This window comes from Pristiophorus japonicus, chromosome 3, assembly GCF_044704955.1.
Source record: "Pristiophorus japonicus isolate sPriJap1 chromosome 3, sPriJap1.hap1, whole genome shotgun sequence".
Classification (NCBI taxonomy): domain Eukaryota; kingdom Metazoa; phylum Chordata; class Chondrichthyes; family Pristiophoridae; genus Pristiophorus; species Pristiophorus japonicus.
In genome coordinates this window covers 87,622,173-87,641,103 of record NC_091979.1, presented here as the reverse complement: position 1 = coordinate 87,641,103, position 18,931 = coordinate 87,622,173, and the positions used below count along the sequence as shown (strand labels likewise).

General features: G+C 41.6%; 1 protein-coding gene across 5 annotated transcripts in view; it reads right to left on the bottom strand.

The window, feature by feature from the left end:
- cobll1b (cordon-bleu WH2 repeat protein-like 1b) overlaps positions 1–18,931 on the bottom strand; it is a 274,387-nt gene that overhangs the window by 61,762 nt on the left and 193,694 nt on the right. For all 5 annotated transcript variants that reach the window (XM_070875530.1, XM_070875529.1, XM_070875532.1 and 2 more), the window contains exons 2-3: positions 8,231–8,419; positions 4,828–5,032 (exon numbers count right to left, since the gene is read on the bottom strand). In XM_070875530.1, the coding sequence (XP_070731631.1) occupies positions 4,828–5,032; positions 8,231–8,419 (394 nt within the window). The remainder of the gene's footprint in view (positions 1–4,827; positions 5,033–8,230; positions 8,420–18,931) is intronic.

Here is an 18,931-nt window from a genome sequence, read left to right as displayed (position 1 = left end):
GATGTGATTGCACTAGAGAGGGTGTAGAGGAGATTTACGAGGATGTTGCCTGAAATGGAGAGTCTTAGTTATGAGGACAGATTGAATAGGCTGGGTTTGTTCTCATTGGAACAGAAGAGGCTGAGAAGAGACCTCATTGAGGTGTACAAAATATTGAGGGACCTGGACATAGTGGATAGTAAGGGCCTATTTCTATTGGTGGAGGGGTCGATTACGAGGGGGCATAGTTTTAAGGTGGGTGGTGGAAGGTTTAGAGGGGATTTGAGGGGAGGCTTCTTTATGCAGAGGTGGTTGTGGGGATCTGGAAATCGTTGTGTGGAAGAATGGTGGATGCAGAAACCCTCACCACCTTTAAGAGATGGTTGGATGGGCACTTAAAAGTGCAGTAACCTGCAGGGTTACGAACCTAGAGCTGGTGATTGGGATTAGACTGGATGACTTTTTGTTGGCCGACGCAATATTAATGGTAAGTACTGCAAAGAATCGAATACGGCCAGGGTGATCTCCTGGACTAGTTTCGATCGCTTGGATGGGTCGAAGAGGAATTTTCCCAGATTTTTCTCTCTAAATTGGCCTGCGTTTTTAATCTGATTTTTGCCTCTCCCAGGAGATCACATGGCTCCGGTTGGGGTGGAGTGTAGAATATTTCCGTATAAGGGGCGTCGCAGTTGTGTGAGGCGGACTGTTTGGGCTGGGTGCTCTTTGCCTTTCCGTCATTATTCATAGGTTTATATATAACCTTCAGGGCTGCTGACCCAGGGCCGTGCGGCTCTTTGTCGGCCGGCGTGGACACGATGGGCCAAAATGACCTCCTTCTGCGCTGTAAATTTCTATGGACTCAATTTTAGCCAGGAGTTGGTCCGTTTTTTTTTGGGAGTGACTTGGTTTTTCTGTGTAACTTAAAAATTCCCATTTTCCACAATCAATTTGCATCAGTGTAAGTGAGTTAGTTACGTTTTTTTTAAGTTTACTTTATCTTCTCTCAAAAAGGTGGCATTACCAGCCATCTATGCGCCAGTTCTGCCCATTTAGGCAACTTTGGAAAGCTAATAGATACTCCAAATCTACTTCGGCCAGTGTATGTGACCACTTCAGAAAACCCTTGGAGAGTTAAGAAATCAGCGCAGGTAGGTACATCGGAGGCCATTCGGCCTGGGATAGGGGCAGGAAGGGAAGCAGAGAGGACCGACACCTAAAAGCACCAAGACTCACACAGCACCAAACCTTGGAAACAAAAAGTAATAAGCATTCAATAATAAAAAATTGAAGTAAGTTCTATCTTCATCTTAAAACTCGGCCCGGGAAGGCAGCGGGCCGGTAGTTGCGGGAAGCCACTCGGCCGGGCTAGGGGCAGGCGGGCAGAAGCACTGATAGTGCTCCTGCCTGGATGATTTCTATTGCTTCTGCCTGCCTGCCCCTAGCCCGGCCGAGTGGCTTCCCGGTGCAATTTCTAATTAAAGCTTCAAATCAAATGGAACTAAGCTGTCTATGGAATTGCCACTCCATACCCTTACTCACAGCATATGGCCGGCATCAGGTCCCACACAGCGGCTGCAGCAAGACACGGAGAGGCTGGGGGCGAGGGGCTACTGCGCTTGTGCGGACACCACTGTGCATGTGCAGATGTCCCGGCACTGTTTTCGGCGCAGGACGCTGGCTCCACCCCCGACTCGACTGGCCACGCTGCGCGACCACAGGGAGGATGCCGGACAGCAGTCAAAGTGGGAAGGAAATTTTTCAGCGCACTTCTGAACGGAGAAAAGCGGCGCATCTCCGGTAAGTGCGTCAAAAAACGAGCTGGGACAAAATTGAGCCCTATGTTTCGAGTTGGATACAACAAATCTTGTTTTTTAAAAAAAAAGAGATCATGTAAAAAAAGAAAATTTTAATCCAAAAAAAATCCAAAATAATTTTTAAATTGGATCAGGATATGAGTATCAAGGGCAGTGAGGGGGAGGAAATGCTGTAAGTTGGTGCAGAACCAGATGCAAAGAATGAAGACTACACCTAAATGGGTGTCTAACATTGTAACTTAGTTGTTGAACTTCCACTGGAATTAGCATTCCCTACTATTTCAAGAAAAACTGGAGACAGGTAACTATGATCTAAAGGTTAATGCTAACCTTAGTACAGCACCTGTAAACATGACCCAGCAGATCAAGACAGTAAAGCTTACGACAATATTTGTTACTCCAAGTAGCTACATTTCACACAGCTTTGTGAGAAACCCTTTTTCCACATGTAAACATAAAATGTGTAGAATAGATTTTAAACTTTCCTCGATAGTTCCTGATCTAGAATCTGGGGTTGTATTCCCTAGAATTTAAAAGATTAAAGAGTGATTTGATCGAATCTTTCAAGATATTAAGGAGTACTGACAGGGTAGACAGAGTGAAACTATTTCCGCCGGTTGGGGAATCCAGGACGAGGGTGACAAAGCCTAAAAATTAGAGCTAGACCTTTCAGGAGTGAAGTTAGGAAACACTTCTAAATGCAAAGGGTGGTAAGAATTTTGGAAAACTCTTCCGCAAACAGCAATTGATACTAGGTCAGTTGTTAATTTTAAATCGGAGATTGATAGATTTCGGTTAATCAAAAGTATTAAGGTATATGGGCCAAAGGTGGGTATATGGAGTTAGGTCACGGATCAGCCATGATCTCATTGAATGGCGGAACAGGCTCGAGGGGCTAAATGGCTGACTCCTGTTCCAATGTTCCTATGATGGATGGAGTCTGGTTTACATTCAATTTATTAAACTCTGCTTCATGATAGGTTTACTGAAGATTTTTGTTATTAAGCAAGTTACACGATTGTCTTTTGTTCTAGTGGCAATACAGGATCAAAGAGTGGCTTAAACGAAGTACAAAATTACTGAGAATAAATAAAGACACATAATTAAATGATGCACGCCCTCACTTCACAAGCACGAAACAAACCTTTTCACAGACAATTTGCTCCCTCAAGGGACATTTCTATTATTTGAAGTAGAATTAATTACACTTTTCTTTCTTTATATTTTATACTTCATTACACAAAGGGTCTTCATAATTCTCAAAGTAGACCCATACACTTTAATTAGATACTCTTCTGACGTACACACACACTTAAGTACAAAAGAAAATTCCACTTTGGGCCCAATCGGCAGGCAAAACTGCACCCATTTTGGAGAAGTTTTTTTTCCTTAAGTTTCCGCTCAAACTCATTTTCATATTGCCACGAAGGGTGCAATTGGACAGCATTTTAAAATGTAATTTTTAAAAAAGTCGCTTCAAAAATATTCCTTGATGTATTGAAGAATGGTAACTTGGTGCAGTTTGATTAATACCTGTACAGCTAAAAATGGTTTAATCACAAAAAATAAGCATTTTTAATCACAATGTCGATCCACCACCAGTGAGTAAACGGATTTTAAATTACTGAAAATATACGGACCCATTTGCTAGTTTATATTGGGGTACAATGGTCAGTTTCTCAGTAAACTAAAAATTCAGGGCTCAATTTTCCCCAGTGATTTACACCTTTTTTTGGCCTAAGTTAAAAAAAACAGTTTCCCCAATCAATTTGCACCAGCATAACTAAGTTTGGCCAGCGGAGAGTTACTCCAGTTCTGCTTAGGCCAGCATATGAGGCCTCTACAGAAAAACCTTCCCGAGAGTTAAAGAAATCGGTGCAGGTCAGTGCAGCAGATGCCCGGACAGCAGCAGCAGGAAAGGTAAGAGAGAGGGGGAGAGAGAAGTGGGGGGGAAAAGAGAAGCCTTTCGGGTGTAGTTAGGTGTGGGGATCAAGAGGGAGGAGGCCATTCGGCCTGGGATAGGGGAGGGGGAGCAGACTGGTAAAGGCACTCGGGGTTGGGGAGGGGAGGGGGGAAAAAGAGCGCACCGGCAAGCCCTTCGGCCAGGGCTAGGGGCAGGAGAGTGCACCAGCAAGGCATTCGGGGCTGGGGGGAGGGGGGAAAGAAGAGCTGAAGCTGGACCGGCACCGGCAAAGGGCGGGCTCGGCAAGCAGACCGGCAAGCCCTTCGGCCAGGGCTGGGGCAGGTATAGTGGGACCGGCTTTAATAATTGGAGGCAAGTTGCTGCAATACATTTTAATGTTTTTTTTAAGTTGATACAATGTGTTTTAATGTGTTTTTAAGTTGATGTGTTGGGAGCTGGCTGTATGTTTCACTTTGCAGCTTCAGCTCGCATTGTGTCCCTGGATACCATGGCAACCTGATCTTTTTGGCGCAGATCAAGGCTCCACCCCCAAAACTAAAGGACAGGTTAGGCCACGCCAAAATGAAGAAATCCAATGGGGAAACTTAAAACATTTTCTTTGGCGCAACTGGGCTCCAAGAAAACGGGCGTAACTCTTCAAGAACACCAAAAAAAAAAGCTTTGGGGAAAACTGAGCCCTCAATTACATTCAAAAGCTTTTAAAATGTGCCTATTCCTTGCGCTCAAAAGAACTAGCTTAATTTGTAGAGCTTCCTTGAAGGCCCGCAAACAAGTGTAATTAGCGAATACTCCCAATGTGATAAATTCACCCTGGGGATGTGGCCAGTTTTGTGGATGGGGCGATGATTCTAAACTCGTGCAAAATATAGCGGAAACTTGATTTGCACTCAACGTAATTTTCGCTGTTACGCCAATTTCCGGGTGAGTTATGCCGAAAAATCCAGCGCATCCGAGCAGAAACTCTATCCTGACATGTTTCTGCTTATTTTCTGCAGCAGAATTAATACTTTCAGTTAAACCTATTGATTACAAACTTAACAAGTTATTTTATTAAAATTATTTGCATGCATTATTGTCACTACTTTTATAGTGATAATCAACTTTACAAACCTCAGGCACCACTGAAGTAAGTTTCTTTTTTTCTTCCACATTTTTCTGCTTCAGAATAACTTTCTCCACTTCCAATGTCCCAATCAATGTGTTGGGTTTGAATCGAATTTGGTTCTTCTCTCTTCCCACCAATTCTATAGTATGACTTGATGGATTCAAATGATATTTGCCACAGAGGAAAATCAACAAATCCATCATGGGTTTGCTAGAAAAACAAATGTTTCTTTCAGGTTAAACAGCTCATCGTCACCAACAAACTGCTGCAAAGAGATTAACTAGCTAACAATACTACCATGTGATTCAATCCGATAATTGGACATGGCTGCCACGTTGCAGGAAAATTATGACTGGATTTTAACAGGACAGGATAAGAACCTATTTTTAATTTAATAAATCTTAATGAAATTCTGACTTTATAAAAAGTCTAAATCGGAGAGCCATGATGGGTCAAGATAATAAATAAATCTAATTGAACAAATCTCTGTTTACAATAGTTTGATACTAAGAACATTCAAGATGGAGACATTTTGTCACTGATAAATGCACTAAAGATCCAGTTTTTCCCCCAGAGAATAATAGAACTTTGGAACAAGGTGCAGGATAGTGCGGTAACGAATGCTTTGCATTTTTAGAGAGAGCTGGAGCGATTCCTGGCTGGGGCAGAGATCACGTTATACAATATTAAAAATCATGGGCAATGTGATCTCTTGATCTCCTAATTTTGATCGCCTGGGGCGGAGGGAGGTCAAATAGGAATTTTCCATTTTTTTCCCTACTTGGCCTTCGTTTTTTTTTGTCTAGTTAACACTTCCTTCAGGAGATTACATGCTTTCTGGTGGGTAGGGAGTGTCTAATTGCGATGCATAGAACATTACAACTATATGGAATGGATACACTGGATACACCAGTACTCTTTTCCTGTTATATTTTTGTATGTTCGTATTTCATAACTAATACTGGTATGAATAAGAATGATACACACAAGGATAACTTCCTTCAAAGGAAAGCATTTCTGGAAAAACACTTTTAAACCAAATAATAAGAGTCTTGGAGATAACCTCAGGTCAGTAGTGGTCAGCATGAATCCAGATGCTTGGTATAAATAAATAATTACAATAGACATATCAGGGGCAGAAGGTGCTCTGTATCTTAGATTAAAGGAAAATGGTTCAATCTTGGTGATTTTTCCTTCACAACAAGTTGGTCTTGGGATACAGTATAAATAATGGATAGAGCTTTGCCTCAAGAGTTCATTTCAGACTGCCCTATCCAGACAATTTCAGATTAGCCAGTTATTCACAAAGACTGATCAGAAACAAGGACAAATATAATGGCCTAGAAATGCCAGTCGATGTCTTCCCGCAGGCAAACGACTGAAAAAGGGAAAAAAGATGCGCACTTACCTGTTGCTGCTGCGCCTGTTCGAACTTCTGAGCCTGAAGCCTCTCATGACTGCACGTCTCAGTGTGTGCACAGGCCGGGAGTTGGCTCTGAGCAGCCAATTCGGTGTCGTATATTCTCATTCACTATTACTATGAACGAGAACCCCCCCCCTCCCCAAACACCCAAAACACAATAATAGAAAATACACTACATATTTAAGATTCATTTAAATTAAAGCTTTTATAAAAAAAATATATATTTTCCCGACTTTTTAAAAAAGCTTTTTAATTATGACTTAAAATAAACTTACTGCAGTGGGGAGGGTTTTTAAACAATAAAATGTGTTTTTATAACTTTATTTTAAAATGTGTGCGTATTTTTAAACACTTGCGCCTGTAAAAGCAGGCTATACGCCTGCTTTTTCAGGCGCAAGATTTTTGAGGACATTTGCTGGGCAAGATATGCATAAATATCGGAAATCTTGCCCTGCAAGTATCCTTGCTCCCGATCGGTGGATGATTTGTCAAGCCAGAAACCTGACTGATCGGAAAAGATGGTTTTCAGCGCATGTGCATTGCATAGGTCCCGAGAAACTTCGTAGGGATCCGGGACATTGGAATTTCAGCCCCAATGTGTCCACAACAGGACAGAGGGATCATTTGAGAGAAAGCTAATCAAATAAAGCCAGAGACTGCCGTAAATCAATTTAAATGCAGAGTTTCCATCGTTGCCAACTGTATGCTTTTCATGAGAATATAAAAGTGTTTCTTGCCCCCGTTTGTGCTGCTTGTGGTTGGGCCAAAAAATCTGCTTATTTTGGAACATGTCAAATTTTCCGTACTGCAAATTTTCCGTACTGTCAGTCATCTCTTCTGCACATGCATGCTGTTTCAGTGCAAGCACAAATAATACTTTGAGCGAATTCAGCCAGCTGTTCGCAGTTCCCAAGAAAGTACACAAATGGGGTTTGAAGGTTAGCAACTTCAAGTTTATTGTACTTCTGCTGGGAATTTTATCAGGCCTAACTTCTGGCACTGTGAGTTGTGAAGTATATTAACCTTACTCTGCACTCTGCTGCTAAATCCTGCGCTAATTACTAATGCAAACAAAAAGATTGGGTAAATTACCTTTGTTTTTTTTTTGCTCTATACCACTTTCATCCTACAACTTACCTCATTCATAAAACTATTTTTGAATAATGCAAATTAATTGAAATTCATTTTTTTTAATGAAGTGAACACACATCTACTAATTGTATAACTTGTTCCAAGAGTCAGCAAAGGCACAATAAGCTGAATGGCCCTTTTGTGCTGTATGATTCTATGAAATGTATAATGGGAGGACATAGTAATTTCCATCACTTCTTGATTATAGAGGACTTTCACCAATGCTAACCTAATGTAACTTTGCAAGCATCCACAGATAAGATTTAAAGTAAATAGAAAACTTTATTATTCAAATCAAGAACAACATTATCTGATATGAATACAAAGTTCTCCCCCGCGCCCCCCACCCCAGCTAAACATGGTTCCAGAAGAAGAACTTAGTAAATTCAATCCCAATATATTCCAGATAGTCTGTCAAGTGAAATTATTCAGTAATGCCAGTCTGTCAAGGCAGTCAAAATGTTAACAGAACAATGCAAGTTTGTCTGTTCAATAAGTTATGGTAAGGTAAACAACTGGATAAAGCAAATTAAAAAGTGAGTTGGTAGAAAAAATTAGAATATGTCTATTGCATCAAATTAAGTTTGTATTATAAATAAATGTTTTAACTTATGCCCAACCAATCTGTGTGCTATGAGTTAATACTAAAATGCATTGCATGTGCAATCGTCAACACTACATGATTGAGTGGTCACATCACTAACAGCCACAATGATAATGTAATTTATAGCCACAATGTTAATTGAAAGGGAGGCAAGAAGTTTTAGAAAGTGCCACAGTAGAAGCACAAACTACACAGCTTTAAAAAGATGCATTATTGGTGAGTGAGGGAAAAGGAACAAAAACACACCTACCTTCCATTTATACTGGTTGATTGCTCCACTCCTTCTGGTAGAACTACAGTCAAATCAAAGTGTGTATTCAAGACATTGTCTTTCTGTTCCATGGTTATATTTTCACCTTCTAGCCTCTTAGCTATTGAAGAACTCTCAACATGCTTGGCGAATGTTGGTGGTGCCGGGGCTTTTGGCTTGGATCTTTTGCTGTTGGCAACAACAAACAATTGAAAACATATTGAACAGCATAATTTTTTTTTAAACAATCTTTAAAATAAAAACTAAACATGAATTCTTCCAATTAACTAGAGGGCAAAAATATTGTTCGGAGTAGCACTAAGCCGAACAAGACTGAGAGGTTAGAATATCGGTGGAGTTTGAATGCTACAACTGGTTCCAGCATCCTTGGATGGAAGGGAGGGTTAAAAAAAAAAAAACAGGATTTGGAATTGTGATTGCTCCTCAGGGAATCCTGCTGAAAGTGTATGTGGATATATGCTGAGGACACAATTGGATTTGGCTAATATGCTTTTACTGGTTGAGTAACTTGATAAACACAGACCCTCTATACTGACACAAAAAGAATAGCCATTTAGGCAAGGTACCCAAGCCTCAAGATGTCCATGGAACTGCATCCTAGCAGGAGTCAGCACATTCAAAAGCAAAAACAGGACAAAAGTGAAAGGGGGGGGTGGGAGGGGGAAGCTGGGGTAAAGAGAGAGAAAAAGTTAAAGACCTCAACTTTGCTCTTGTGTATACACACACACACACACACAAAATTTAACCTGAAAAAGATTAAGTGTGCCAATAAATCAACCAATTATAATGAATGGGCAAAACATTCAATTTCAAAATCCAGATGCCAAGGTCCTTGGAGCCAACAGCAGAATTCTAATCACCTTAGTCAGTCTGAACATTGCTGATCTGATTGCCTTTCCTGGAGAGGGTAAATAGCAAAACATATTCTTTTGGTAAATGTAGTGGCTTGTTTTGGATTAGCATTCCATCCCTTTTAAATTATTAGCATATTAAACAAGTGCCAACACTACAATATGGTAGGTTTTACACTTGCATGGTGATATTTTAAATGAAATTTTATTGTGGTCCTTCATAAAACTGTGGAGGAAATTACCCTTCAGGTTACTGCATTATGCAAGAACATTTCCTCCTCGATGCTCAAAAACATGCATCACAGTTACATAAAGCACACCAGAAATATATTTAAATGAAAGCATGAATATTCATTTTATTGACACTTTCTGGTGTATTCTGCACCAAAAGAATACTCCATAACAAATGCAAAGTGTGCTTTTGTGCTATGTTTCCAGGAGACACAAAAAATTTCCCCAACTGAAAAGAGCAGGAACTGTCCCATGGGTTCCAGCATCACTGAATCTTAAACTTCCAGACCCATGCTGTTCTGCAAAATGCTAGTTGTTCAAGATAATCTATCACATACCAAGTGAGGTGAAATTTTTCTCAGGAAATAATTTTATGAAAGTCGGTACAGTACAATATTAAAAAGGAACAGATAGTGAGATACCTGAAGTAAAAGCTGGGATTCTGAAAAAGGAGGTGGGACCCCATTGAAAGAAGAGAAAAAGAAATCAATTGAGTGCGCACCTTGATAAATCAGTAAAAAGTCAAAAAATAGAAACCCTCAACCACATTTAAGATAAATATGGATGGCATCATTCCAAAATATGGGCGTTACAGGATTAACTCATGTGGAGAAATAGCATTGCACTCATCATGCAGTAAGTTTGAATTGTGGCCCTAATCTTTCAATCCTCCTTAAAAACAGGGGTAATGCCAGAGGACTGGAGAATTGCAAATTTTTACACCCTTGTTCAAAAAAGGATGTAAAGATAAACCCAGCAACTATAGGCTGGTCAGTTTAACATCGGTAGTGGGGACGCTTTTAGAAACAATAATCGGGGACAAAATTAACAGTCACTTGGGCAAGTGTGGATTAATTAAGGAAAGTCAGCATGGATTTATCAACGGCAAAATCGAATTTAACCTGTGCCGGCTCTCTGCAAGAGCACCTCAGCTAATGTCATTCCCCCACCCTTTCCCTGCAATTTTTTTTCTTTCAGGTACTTATCCAAATCCTTTTTGAAAAGTGATCGAGTCTGCCTCCACCACCCTTTCAGGCAGTGCATTCCAGATCCTAACCACTCGCAGCGTAACCAAGTGTTTTCTTACATCGCCTTTCATTCTTTTCTCAATCACCTTAAATCTGTGTTCTCTGGTTCTCGACTCTTCTGCCATTGGGAACAGTTTCTCTCTATCTAATCTGCCCAGACCTCTCATGATTTTGAGCACCGCGATCAAATCTCCTCTGCTCTAAGGAGAACAATCCCAGCTTCTCCAGTCAATCCATGTAACATCCCGGCTGTCGTGCTGAAGTCTTGTGCTCCAGAACGAGCCGCGCCTGTAGCCAAGCTCTTCCAGTACAGCTGCAACACTGGTATCTCCTCGACAATGTGGAAAACTGCCCAGGTATGTCCTGTCCACAAAAAGCAGGACAAGTCGAATCTAGCCAATTCTACTCTCAATCAGCAGCAAAATAATGGAAGGTGTCATCGACAGTGCTATCAAGCAACACTTGCTCAGTTTGGGTCCCGCCAGGATCACTCAGCTCCAGACCTCATTACAGCCTTGGTCCAAACATGGACAAAATAGCTGAATTTCAGAGGTGAGACGAGAGTGACTGTCCTTCACATCAAGGCAGCAATTTACCGAGGGTGATATCAAGAAGCCCAAGTAAAGCTGAAGTTAATGGGAATCAGGGGAAAAACTCTCCATTGGCTGGAGTCATACCTAGTACAAAGGAAGATGGTTATGCTTGTTGGAGATCAATCATCTCAGCCCCAGGTCATCGCTGCAGGAATTCATCAGTGTAGTGTCCTCGGCCCAACCAGCTTCAACTGCTTCATCAATGACCTTCCCTCAATCATAAGGTCAGAAGTGGAGATGTTCGCTGATGATTGTGTGTCCCCGTATCCCAGTGTCTCAGTGTTGCAGCGTTCAATTCCATTTACAGCTCCTCAGATAATGAATTCTGGACAACATTCAGGCTTGGGCTGGTAAGTCACATTCACACCACACAAGAGCCAGGCAATTAGTATCTTCAACAAGCGAAAGTCCAACCACTACCCATCGACATTCAAAGTCATTACCATCGCCAAAGCCCACCATCAACATCCTGGGGGTCACCACTGACCAGAAACATAACTGCACCAGCCACAAATATGGTGGCAACAAGAGGTCAGAGGCTGGGTATTTGGTGATGAGTGTCTCACCTCCTGACTCTCCAAAGCCTTTCCACCATCTACAAGGCACGTCAGAGGCGTGATGGAATATTCTATACTTGCCTGGATGAGTTCAGCTACAATAACACTCAAGAAACTTGACACCATCCAGGACAAAGCAGCCCACTTGATTGACACCCTATCCACTACCTTAAACATTCACTCCCTCCACCACTTGCACACCGCAGCCGCAGTGTGTACCATCTACAAGATACACTGCAACAACTCACCAAGACTTCTTTGACAGAACTTCCTAAACCCGCGACCTCGACCACCTAGAAGGACAAGGGTAGCAGGCCCATGGGAACACCATCATCTGCAAGTTCCCCTCCAAGTTACACACCATCAGGACTTGGAAATATATTGCCATTCCTTCATCGTTACTGGGTCAAAATCCCTAACAGCACTATGGGAGTACATTCACCACACGGACTCCAGCGGTTTAAGGCGGCGGCTCACTACCACTTTCTTGAGAGCAATTTGGGATGGGCAATAAATGATGGCCTTGCCTGTGATGCCTACATCCCATGAACTAATAAAAAAGCCCCATGTCACTGACAACAGATAGGCTGGGCTTGGTCCAAAGTCCAATTTCCCAGTTCTGCCTCCCAGGAACAATGCCTGTATCGAAGTGGTATTCAGGGTTCTTTGACGGCAGGAATTAAACAGTAGAGTTGATAATGGGCTGTAATATGCAGCCCCGATGGGTGAGTAAGAGATACATACTCGCCTGTAGGGGTTGCACAAGTTCTGGGTTTAGGCATGCAAAGCACATGCGCTAAAACCTGGAACTTGCAATCCATCAAGAATCTTCTTGACAGATTGCATGCATCCCCGGTTAAAGGGCCTCCACAGGCAGAATTGGGAAAATTCCTCAACTTCTGCCCAGCGAATGCCCGTGAAATTCTTACTCCTGGTAAAACTACCAGCTTAAGTGCAGAAATTTTTTTTTTGCTATAATTTATACACTTAAAAACCTATGACATGAGGCAAGTTTATTTTTAGCCCCATTAAAATATGTAAATTTATTTTTCAAAGAATTTCATTTTTGTTTTAAATATTTAATTAAATGTCATTTTGATTAATTTGAAGTGCAAGTGTATTTTGGAGGGTATTCCCATTCATACTTATGAGGATTCCGTACATAGAGTCCTCATTAAGTATGAATGGGGACCCCCCCTTCTTTGATTGGTTGGGCCAGCCCACGTGATCTTAGGTGCTCTTGAACCGCAAGCGCCCCGGGGATACATGGGTCTCTTCGCAGGCCTACGCATAGAGGCCCAGGAGCGCAAGTGTCCAAACTTCCGGGACCATCAGGTAAGTTCATGGATTTTTTGCTGGTCGGAGGCATCCGCAGGAAGCCTCCGACCGCAAATTCATTGCCAAAGACTTTTGACATTATTTTTTGCTGTACTCTGCTATTACTTCTCACCCTCCCCATCATGATTTTTTTGCTGCAGGGCTTTTTAATTTTGGAGGCTTCTCAATTTTATGTAGTTGTTGGACGCACTCTTTAAGCAATGGCAAAAAGTGAAACACAGCAGCTGCACAAGATATCCCTCCCACGCAGTGACAGACTCCAAATAGTAGGTGCACATAGTGATGGGAACCTGACCTGAATACTTAATTAGTCATGACCCAGGAAATGGGACAGGATAACGATAGGTCAGCCAGGGACCAGATGTCCCACAACATTCCACTAGGAATGCTGCTCACGAAAATCCTATTCCAAATCTCAAAATATAGTCAAATACCCTTTCAATATTGTGTTGCCATGTTACCAAGATGCTTTTCAAAAAATATTTTCTGAAATTCTGCTTCATCATGTTTCTCTCCCACCGCCGTCCACCCCCGCCCCCCCCCCCCCCCCCCCCCGCCCGCCACACCCGCATCTGTTCTCCTCCTCCTACAAAATGAGCTTGGTGTTGAAAACTTTAGCTATCAGCAATTTTTCTAAACAAGAGCAATGTTGTGCTATCTTCCAAAGCTTAGAGATAGGGTTATGGCATTAGAAAGTAAGGTACAGGAAGTTAACTTGGTCAGGTGATAACCGATGCGATCAGGATAGATCGTATCATTGAAGGTAGTCAGTAGGTGGATATGGACACAGAAACTCTGAGGTGTGCACCTCAAGGAGGCAAGTGAAGTTGGTTCGGTGGGAGAGGGTAAACTGCAGAAAGAACTATTTTGGATGGAGATCTCTATATGGAAAAAATCCAAGCTAAAACTAGGGGTATGCTATAGACCATCAGATCAACACAAGAAAGACGACAGTTTGATTTACAAAGAGATGATAGGGGTGTACGACAACAAGGACATTTTATTGTTGGGAGATTTCAATCAACTCAAGTTAAATTGGAAAATCTCAAGTTGTCTAGCATCAGAGTTGGTAATTGTAATGCATAACTGCTTCATGATTCTGTGCGCAAGGGCAGCCATGAGAGGCATTATTTATCTCTTACCTGGTAACTGACCAAGGAAATCAAAGTCATATTACCCTTGGGGGAGGGGGGGGGGGGAAGCGACTACAGATTGATCAAGTTTAACATGAATTGGGGTCCAATTACACCCAAGGACAGCATCAAGGGCAAAATTCAATGCGATGAGGAAAGATTTAGAACAAATGGAGCAAAGGAGGATGCTTAACAACTTTTCAGTAGAAGACAAACGGAACAGCTTTTTAAAAAAACGAGATATACAAGTCATGTACCAAGATCAGCAAGCCCTTGTTAAGCCAGCCTGACCCTAAATGGATTAACAAACTAAAAGTAAAATAAATAGGAATAATATACTTTGCAAATACTGCAGGGTGAAAGAGGGGCTGACTGGGATGAAAACAAGATCTCACAGAAACAAGTTAAAAGGGTGATCAGAGGGGCCAACAAACATTGCTGCAAAGGTAAAAACATAACAGTAATTGCAAGAGAGCTGTTATAAAAGACGCGAGGACATTAAAAGATGCAAATGCTTTTGAAACTGATGAGGACAAGATAGTAAATATTCTAAATGATTACTTCCACAAAGTATTAACAAGGAATGAGATATACAGCATACTTCCCCACCCAAACAAAAAATATCAAGGCAAAATTCAGGACTTCAATATAAGATGGAATTTCTAGACCAGCTGACAAGACTTCAAAAAGGATAAAATGCCCAAAGTTATATGGTATTTACATAAGATATACAGCACAGAAACAGGCCATTCGGCCCAACCAGTCCATGCTGGCATTTATGCTCCACTCGAGCCTCTTCCATTCTTTCAGCATAAACCTCTATTCCCTTCTTCATATGCTTGTCTAGCTTCCCTTTAAATGCATCTATACTATTTGCTTCAACCACTACCTGTGCTAGCGAGTTCCACATTCTCAGCAGTCTCTGGGTAAGGAAGTTTCTTCTGAACTCCCTACTTGAATTCTTGGTGACTATCTTACATTGATGATCACTAGTTTTGCTCTCTGGTTCGAGGTCACCCCAGCCTTCTCTTTTCAAGTGAAAAGAGACCCAGCCTGTTCATCCTTCCCTGATAGGTATAACCTTGTTAAACTCATTTCTGGTATCATCCTTGTAAATCTTTTTTGCACCCTCTGCAGTGCCTCTCTATCCTTTTTATTATACGGCGACCATATTGGCTCAGAAGATTAAGTAGTAGAATCAATTTGGGTGGAGATGAGGAATAATAAGGGAAAGTCGTCACTGGTGAGAGTAGTTTATAGGCCTCCGAACAGAAGCTACACAGTAAGACAGAGTATAAATCAAAAAATAATGGAGGCTTGTAAGAAAGGTATGGCAATAATCATGGGTGAGTTTAATCTTCATATTGATTGGATAAATCAAATTGGCAAAGGTAGCCTTGAGGAAGAGTTCATAGAGTGTATGCGGGATGGTTGCTTAGAATACATTGTGGAACCAACCAGTAAGCAGACTATTTTAGATTTGGTAATGTGTAATGAGAGTGGATTAATTAATAATCTCATAGTAAAGGATCCTCTTGGGAAGAGTGATCATAGTATGGTAGAATTTCAAATTCAGTTTGAGGGTGAGAAACTTGGGTCTCAAGCTAGTGTCTTGAACTTAAAGAAAGACAATTAAAAAGGTATGAAGACAGAGTTGGCTAAAGTGGACTGGGAAAATATGATAAGCAATGACAGACATTTCAGGAGATATTTCACAGCTCTCAGCAAAGATATATTCCAGTGAGAAAGTCAGTCTACAAGAGAAGATCTGCAGCTAACTAAGGAAGTAAAGGATGGTATCAAATTGAAAACAAAGGCATACAATGTTGCGAAGATTAGTGGAAGGTCAGAGGATTGGGAAATTTTTTAGAACCAGCAAAGGACAACTTAAAAAAAAAATAAAGGCAGAGAAGATAGATTATGAGAGTAAACTAGCAAGAAATAAACAGGCAGAAGAGCTTCTACAGATATATAAAATGGAAGACAGCAGCTAAAGTAAATGTTGGTCCCTCAGAGGATGAGGCTGGGGAATTAATAATGGGAAACAGGGAAATGGCAGAGATATTGAACAAATATTTTTAGGGAGATACTTGTAAATTGAAAACAGGCTAATCTGGTATCTACATTCAAAAAGGATGACACAATAGGCACACGTAATTGTAGAACCAGTAGTCTTACTTTCATCCCATGTACAATGGAATCAATTATTGAAAGTAAACTTGGGGATCATATGTACAGCAACCACCGCATTGACAGTAGTCAACATGGCTTTAGACAGGGAAGATCATGCTTGACCAACCTCCTTGAATTCTTTGAGGAAGCAACAACTAAAATTGATTCTGGTAAACTCGATGACTGTAGTTAGGCTTTCAAAAGGCATTTGATAAAGTTCCATATGAAAGATTACTAATGAAGCTCAAAACTATGGGGTTTCAGGGCAAAACTTGGGTATCGATAAAAAACAGGCTGAAGGGCAGAAAACAATTGGTACTGGTTAGCAGGTTTCCTTTGGGGGTGAGGGGGAAGTAAAGAGTACTAAGTGGGGTGCCCCTGGGCTCAGTACTGTTTCTAATTATCAACAACTCGGATTTCAAAACAGGCAGCCCAGAAACTACAGAATAAGCTAAATAGAATAAGCTGAACAAAATAAGAGTGGCAAACAACAGACAAATGCAGACAAGTGTAAATAATGCATATAGGAAAGAAAAATGAATACAACACATACTTCATAAGAATAAAATTGAGATCTAGGTTATCCTTCATGCAGAAAGTGATCAACACTTGGAATGAAATTCCGGCTGAGTGGTGGAGATGTAAACCTTGGAATTATATAAGAAACAACTAGATGCGTCAATGAGGGAAGGGTAGAAAGTGTAAGCTTGTTCTGAAATAATGAATTAAGATGGACCAAATGACTTTCCTCATCCATAAGTATCTTGTTATCTTAAAATGACTTAATAGTTTTGAATCATATTCAAGCAAAATGATCCACCCAGTATAAAGACACCTCTTAAAATCACAAATGATCACACTGAAAATGATTTGCCATGAAATAAAAAGATCAAATTAGATTTGATCAAACCAAAAAATGTAAATTTGTTACTACAGGTACAACATCCCGAATCCGGACATTTCGACGAGCGGCAAGGAGGCCGACGAAGTCCGAAATCCGGCAAAACCCAAAATTTGGCACAGATTCGGTCCCGAGGATTCCGGATTTCAGACTATTGATTTTCTTGTCTGAAATCCAGCAAAACCCTAAAACCGCCACGGACCGAAGATTCCAGATTTCAGATGTCGTACCTGTAAATTACAATTTCCACCTTTAAGTTGAATATTGGAGTGGGAAAAAATTATAATTTACACTGCTTAATCTTTTCGAACATTGGATTATGAAAAAACGTGGTTATATTTTTCAATACCGATGATCCGTCTGCATTATAAAGAAAACACCAAAGAATACTACTATACTAAACTCAGTGTCCTTACATTTCATATATATAGTTAAGTTTAAAAACTGAGACACTGCAGTTACACTTGAAGCATTATGACAGATGTTATCCTGTGCGTCTCAGCAGACAGCTTTCTACATAGCAGTCGGGAGGAGGCCAGCATCGCGAGAGTGGAGCGGGTGCGTGACTATGAACGGCGGCGGCAGCTTGGAGCAGCAGCAGTCGGGAGGAGACCAGCTGCATCAGGGGCAGAAAGTAAACAAAGAAGCAAAAAGAAATCGAAGTGTGACATCACAGCCAAGCGGGTAAGTGATTGGCTGGTCGATTCATGAGTATTTTATCTTTTTCTTTTCCTATCAGTAGATAACTTTTGGCATTGTTGCAAAATTAAGTTAATTTAAGGGATAAGTCATGGCAGGAGAGCCCAGACCCGTGTCATGCTCCTCCTGTGCTGTGGGGGAAATCAGGGACGCTTCCAGTGTCCCTGACCACTGTGTGTGCAGGAAGTGTGTCCAGCTGCAACTCCTGACAGACCACATTGCGGCACTGGAGCTGCACATGGATTCACTCTGGAGAATCCGCGATGCTGAGGATGTCGTGAATAGCACGTTTAGTGAGTTGGTCATACCACAGGTAAAGGTTACACAGGCAGATAGGGAATGGATGACCAGCAGGAAGAACAGGGGAAGGAAGGTAGTACAGGGGTCCCCCGCGGTCATCTCCCTCCAAAACAGATATACCATTTTGGATGCGGTTGGAAGATGGCTCATCAGAGGAAGGCAGCAGCAGCCAAGTTCATGGCACCATGGGTGGCTCTGCTGCACAGGAGGGCAGGAAAAAGAGTGGGAGAGCTATAGTGATAGGGGATTCAATTGTAAGGGGAATAGATAGACGTTTTTTGCGGCTGCAAACGAGACTCCAGGGTGGTATGTTGCCTCCCTGGTGCAAGGGCCAAGGATGTCTCGGAGCTGCTGCAGGGCATTCTGGAGGGGGAGAATGAACAGCCAGCTGTCGTGGTACATATAGGTACCAACTATATAGCTAAAAAAACAGGATGAGGTCCTACAAGCTAAATTTAGGGAGCTAGGAGTTAAATTAAAAAGTACGACCTCTAAGGTAGTAATCTCAGGATTGCTACCAGTACCACGTGCTAGCCAGAGTAGGAATAATAGAATAGTTCAAATGAATACGTGGCTTGAGGAGTGGTGCAAGAGAGGGATTCAAATTCCTTGGACATTGGAACCGGTTCTGGGGGAGGTGGGACCAGTATAAACCGGACGGTCTGCACCTGGGGAGGACCGAAACCGATGTCCTCGGCGGAGTGTTTGCTAGTGCTGTTGGGGAGGGTTTAAACTAATATGGCAGGGGGATAGGAATGTACGCAGGGAGGCAGAAGAAAGTAAAAAGGGGGCAAAAGCAAAAGGTAAGAAGGCGAAAAAAAGGGCTGACGGTGGATAGCCAGTTTAAAGATCACATGGATAAACTACAACAATTGTA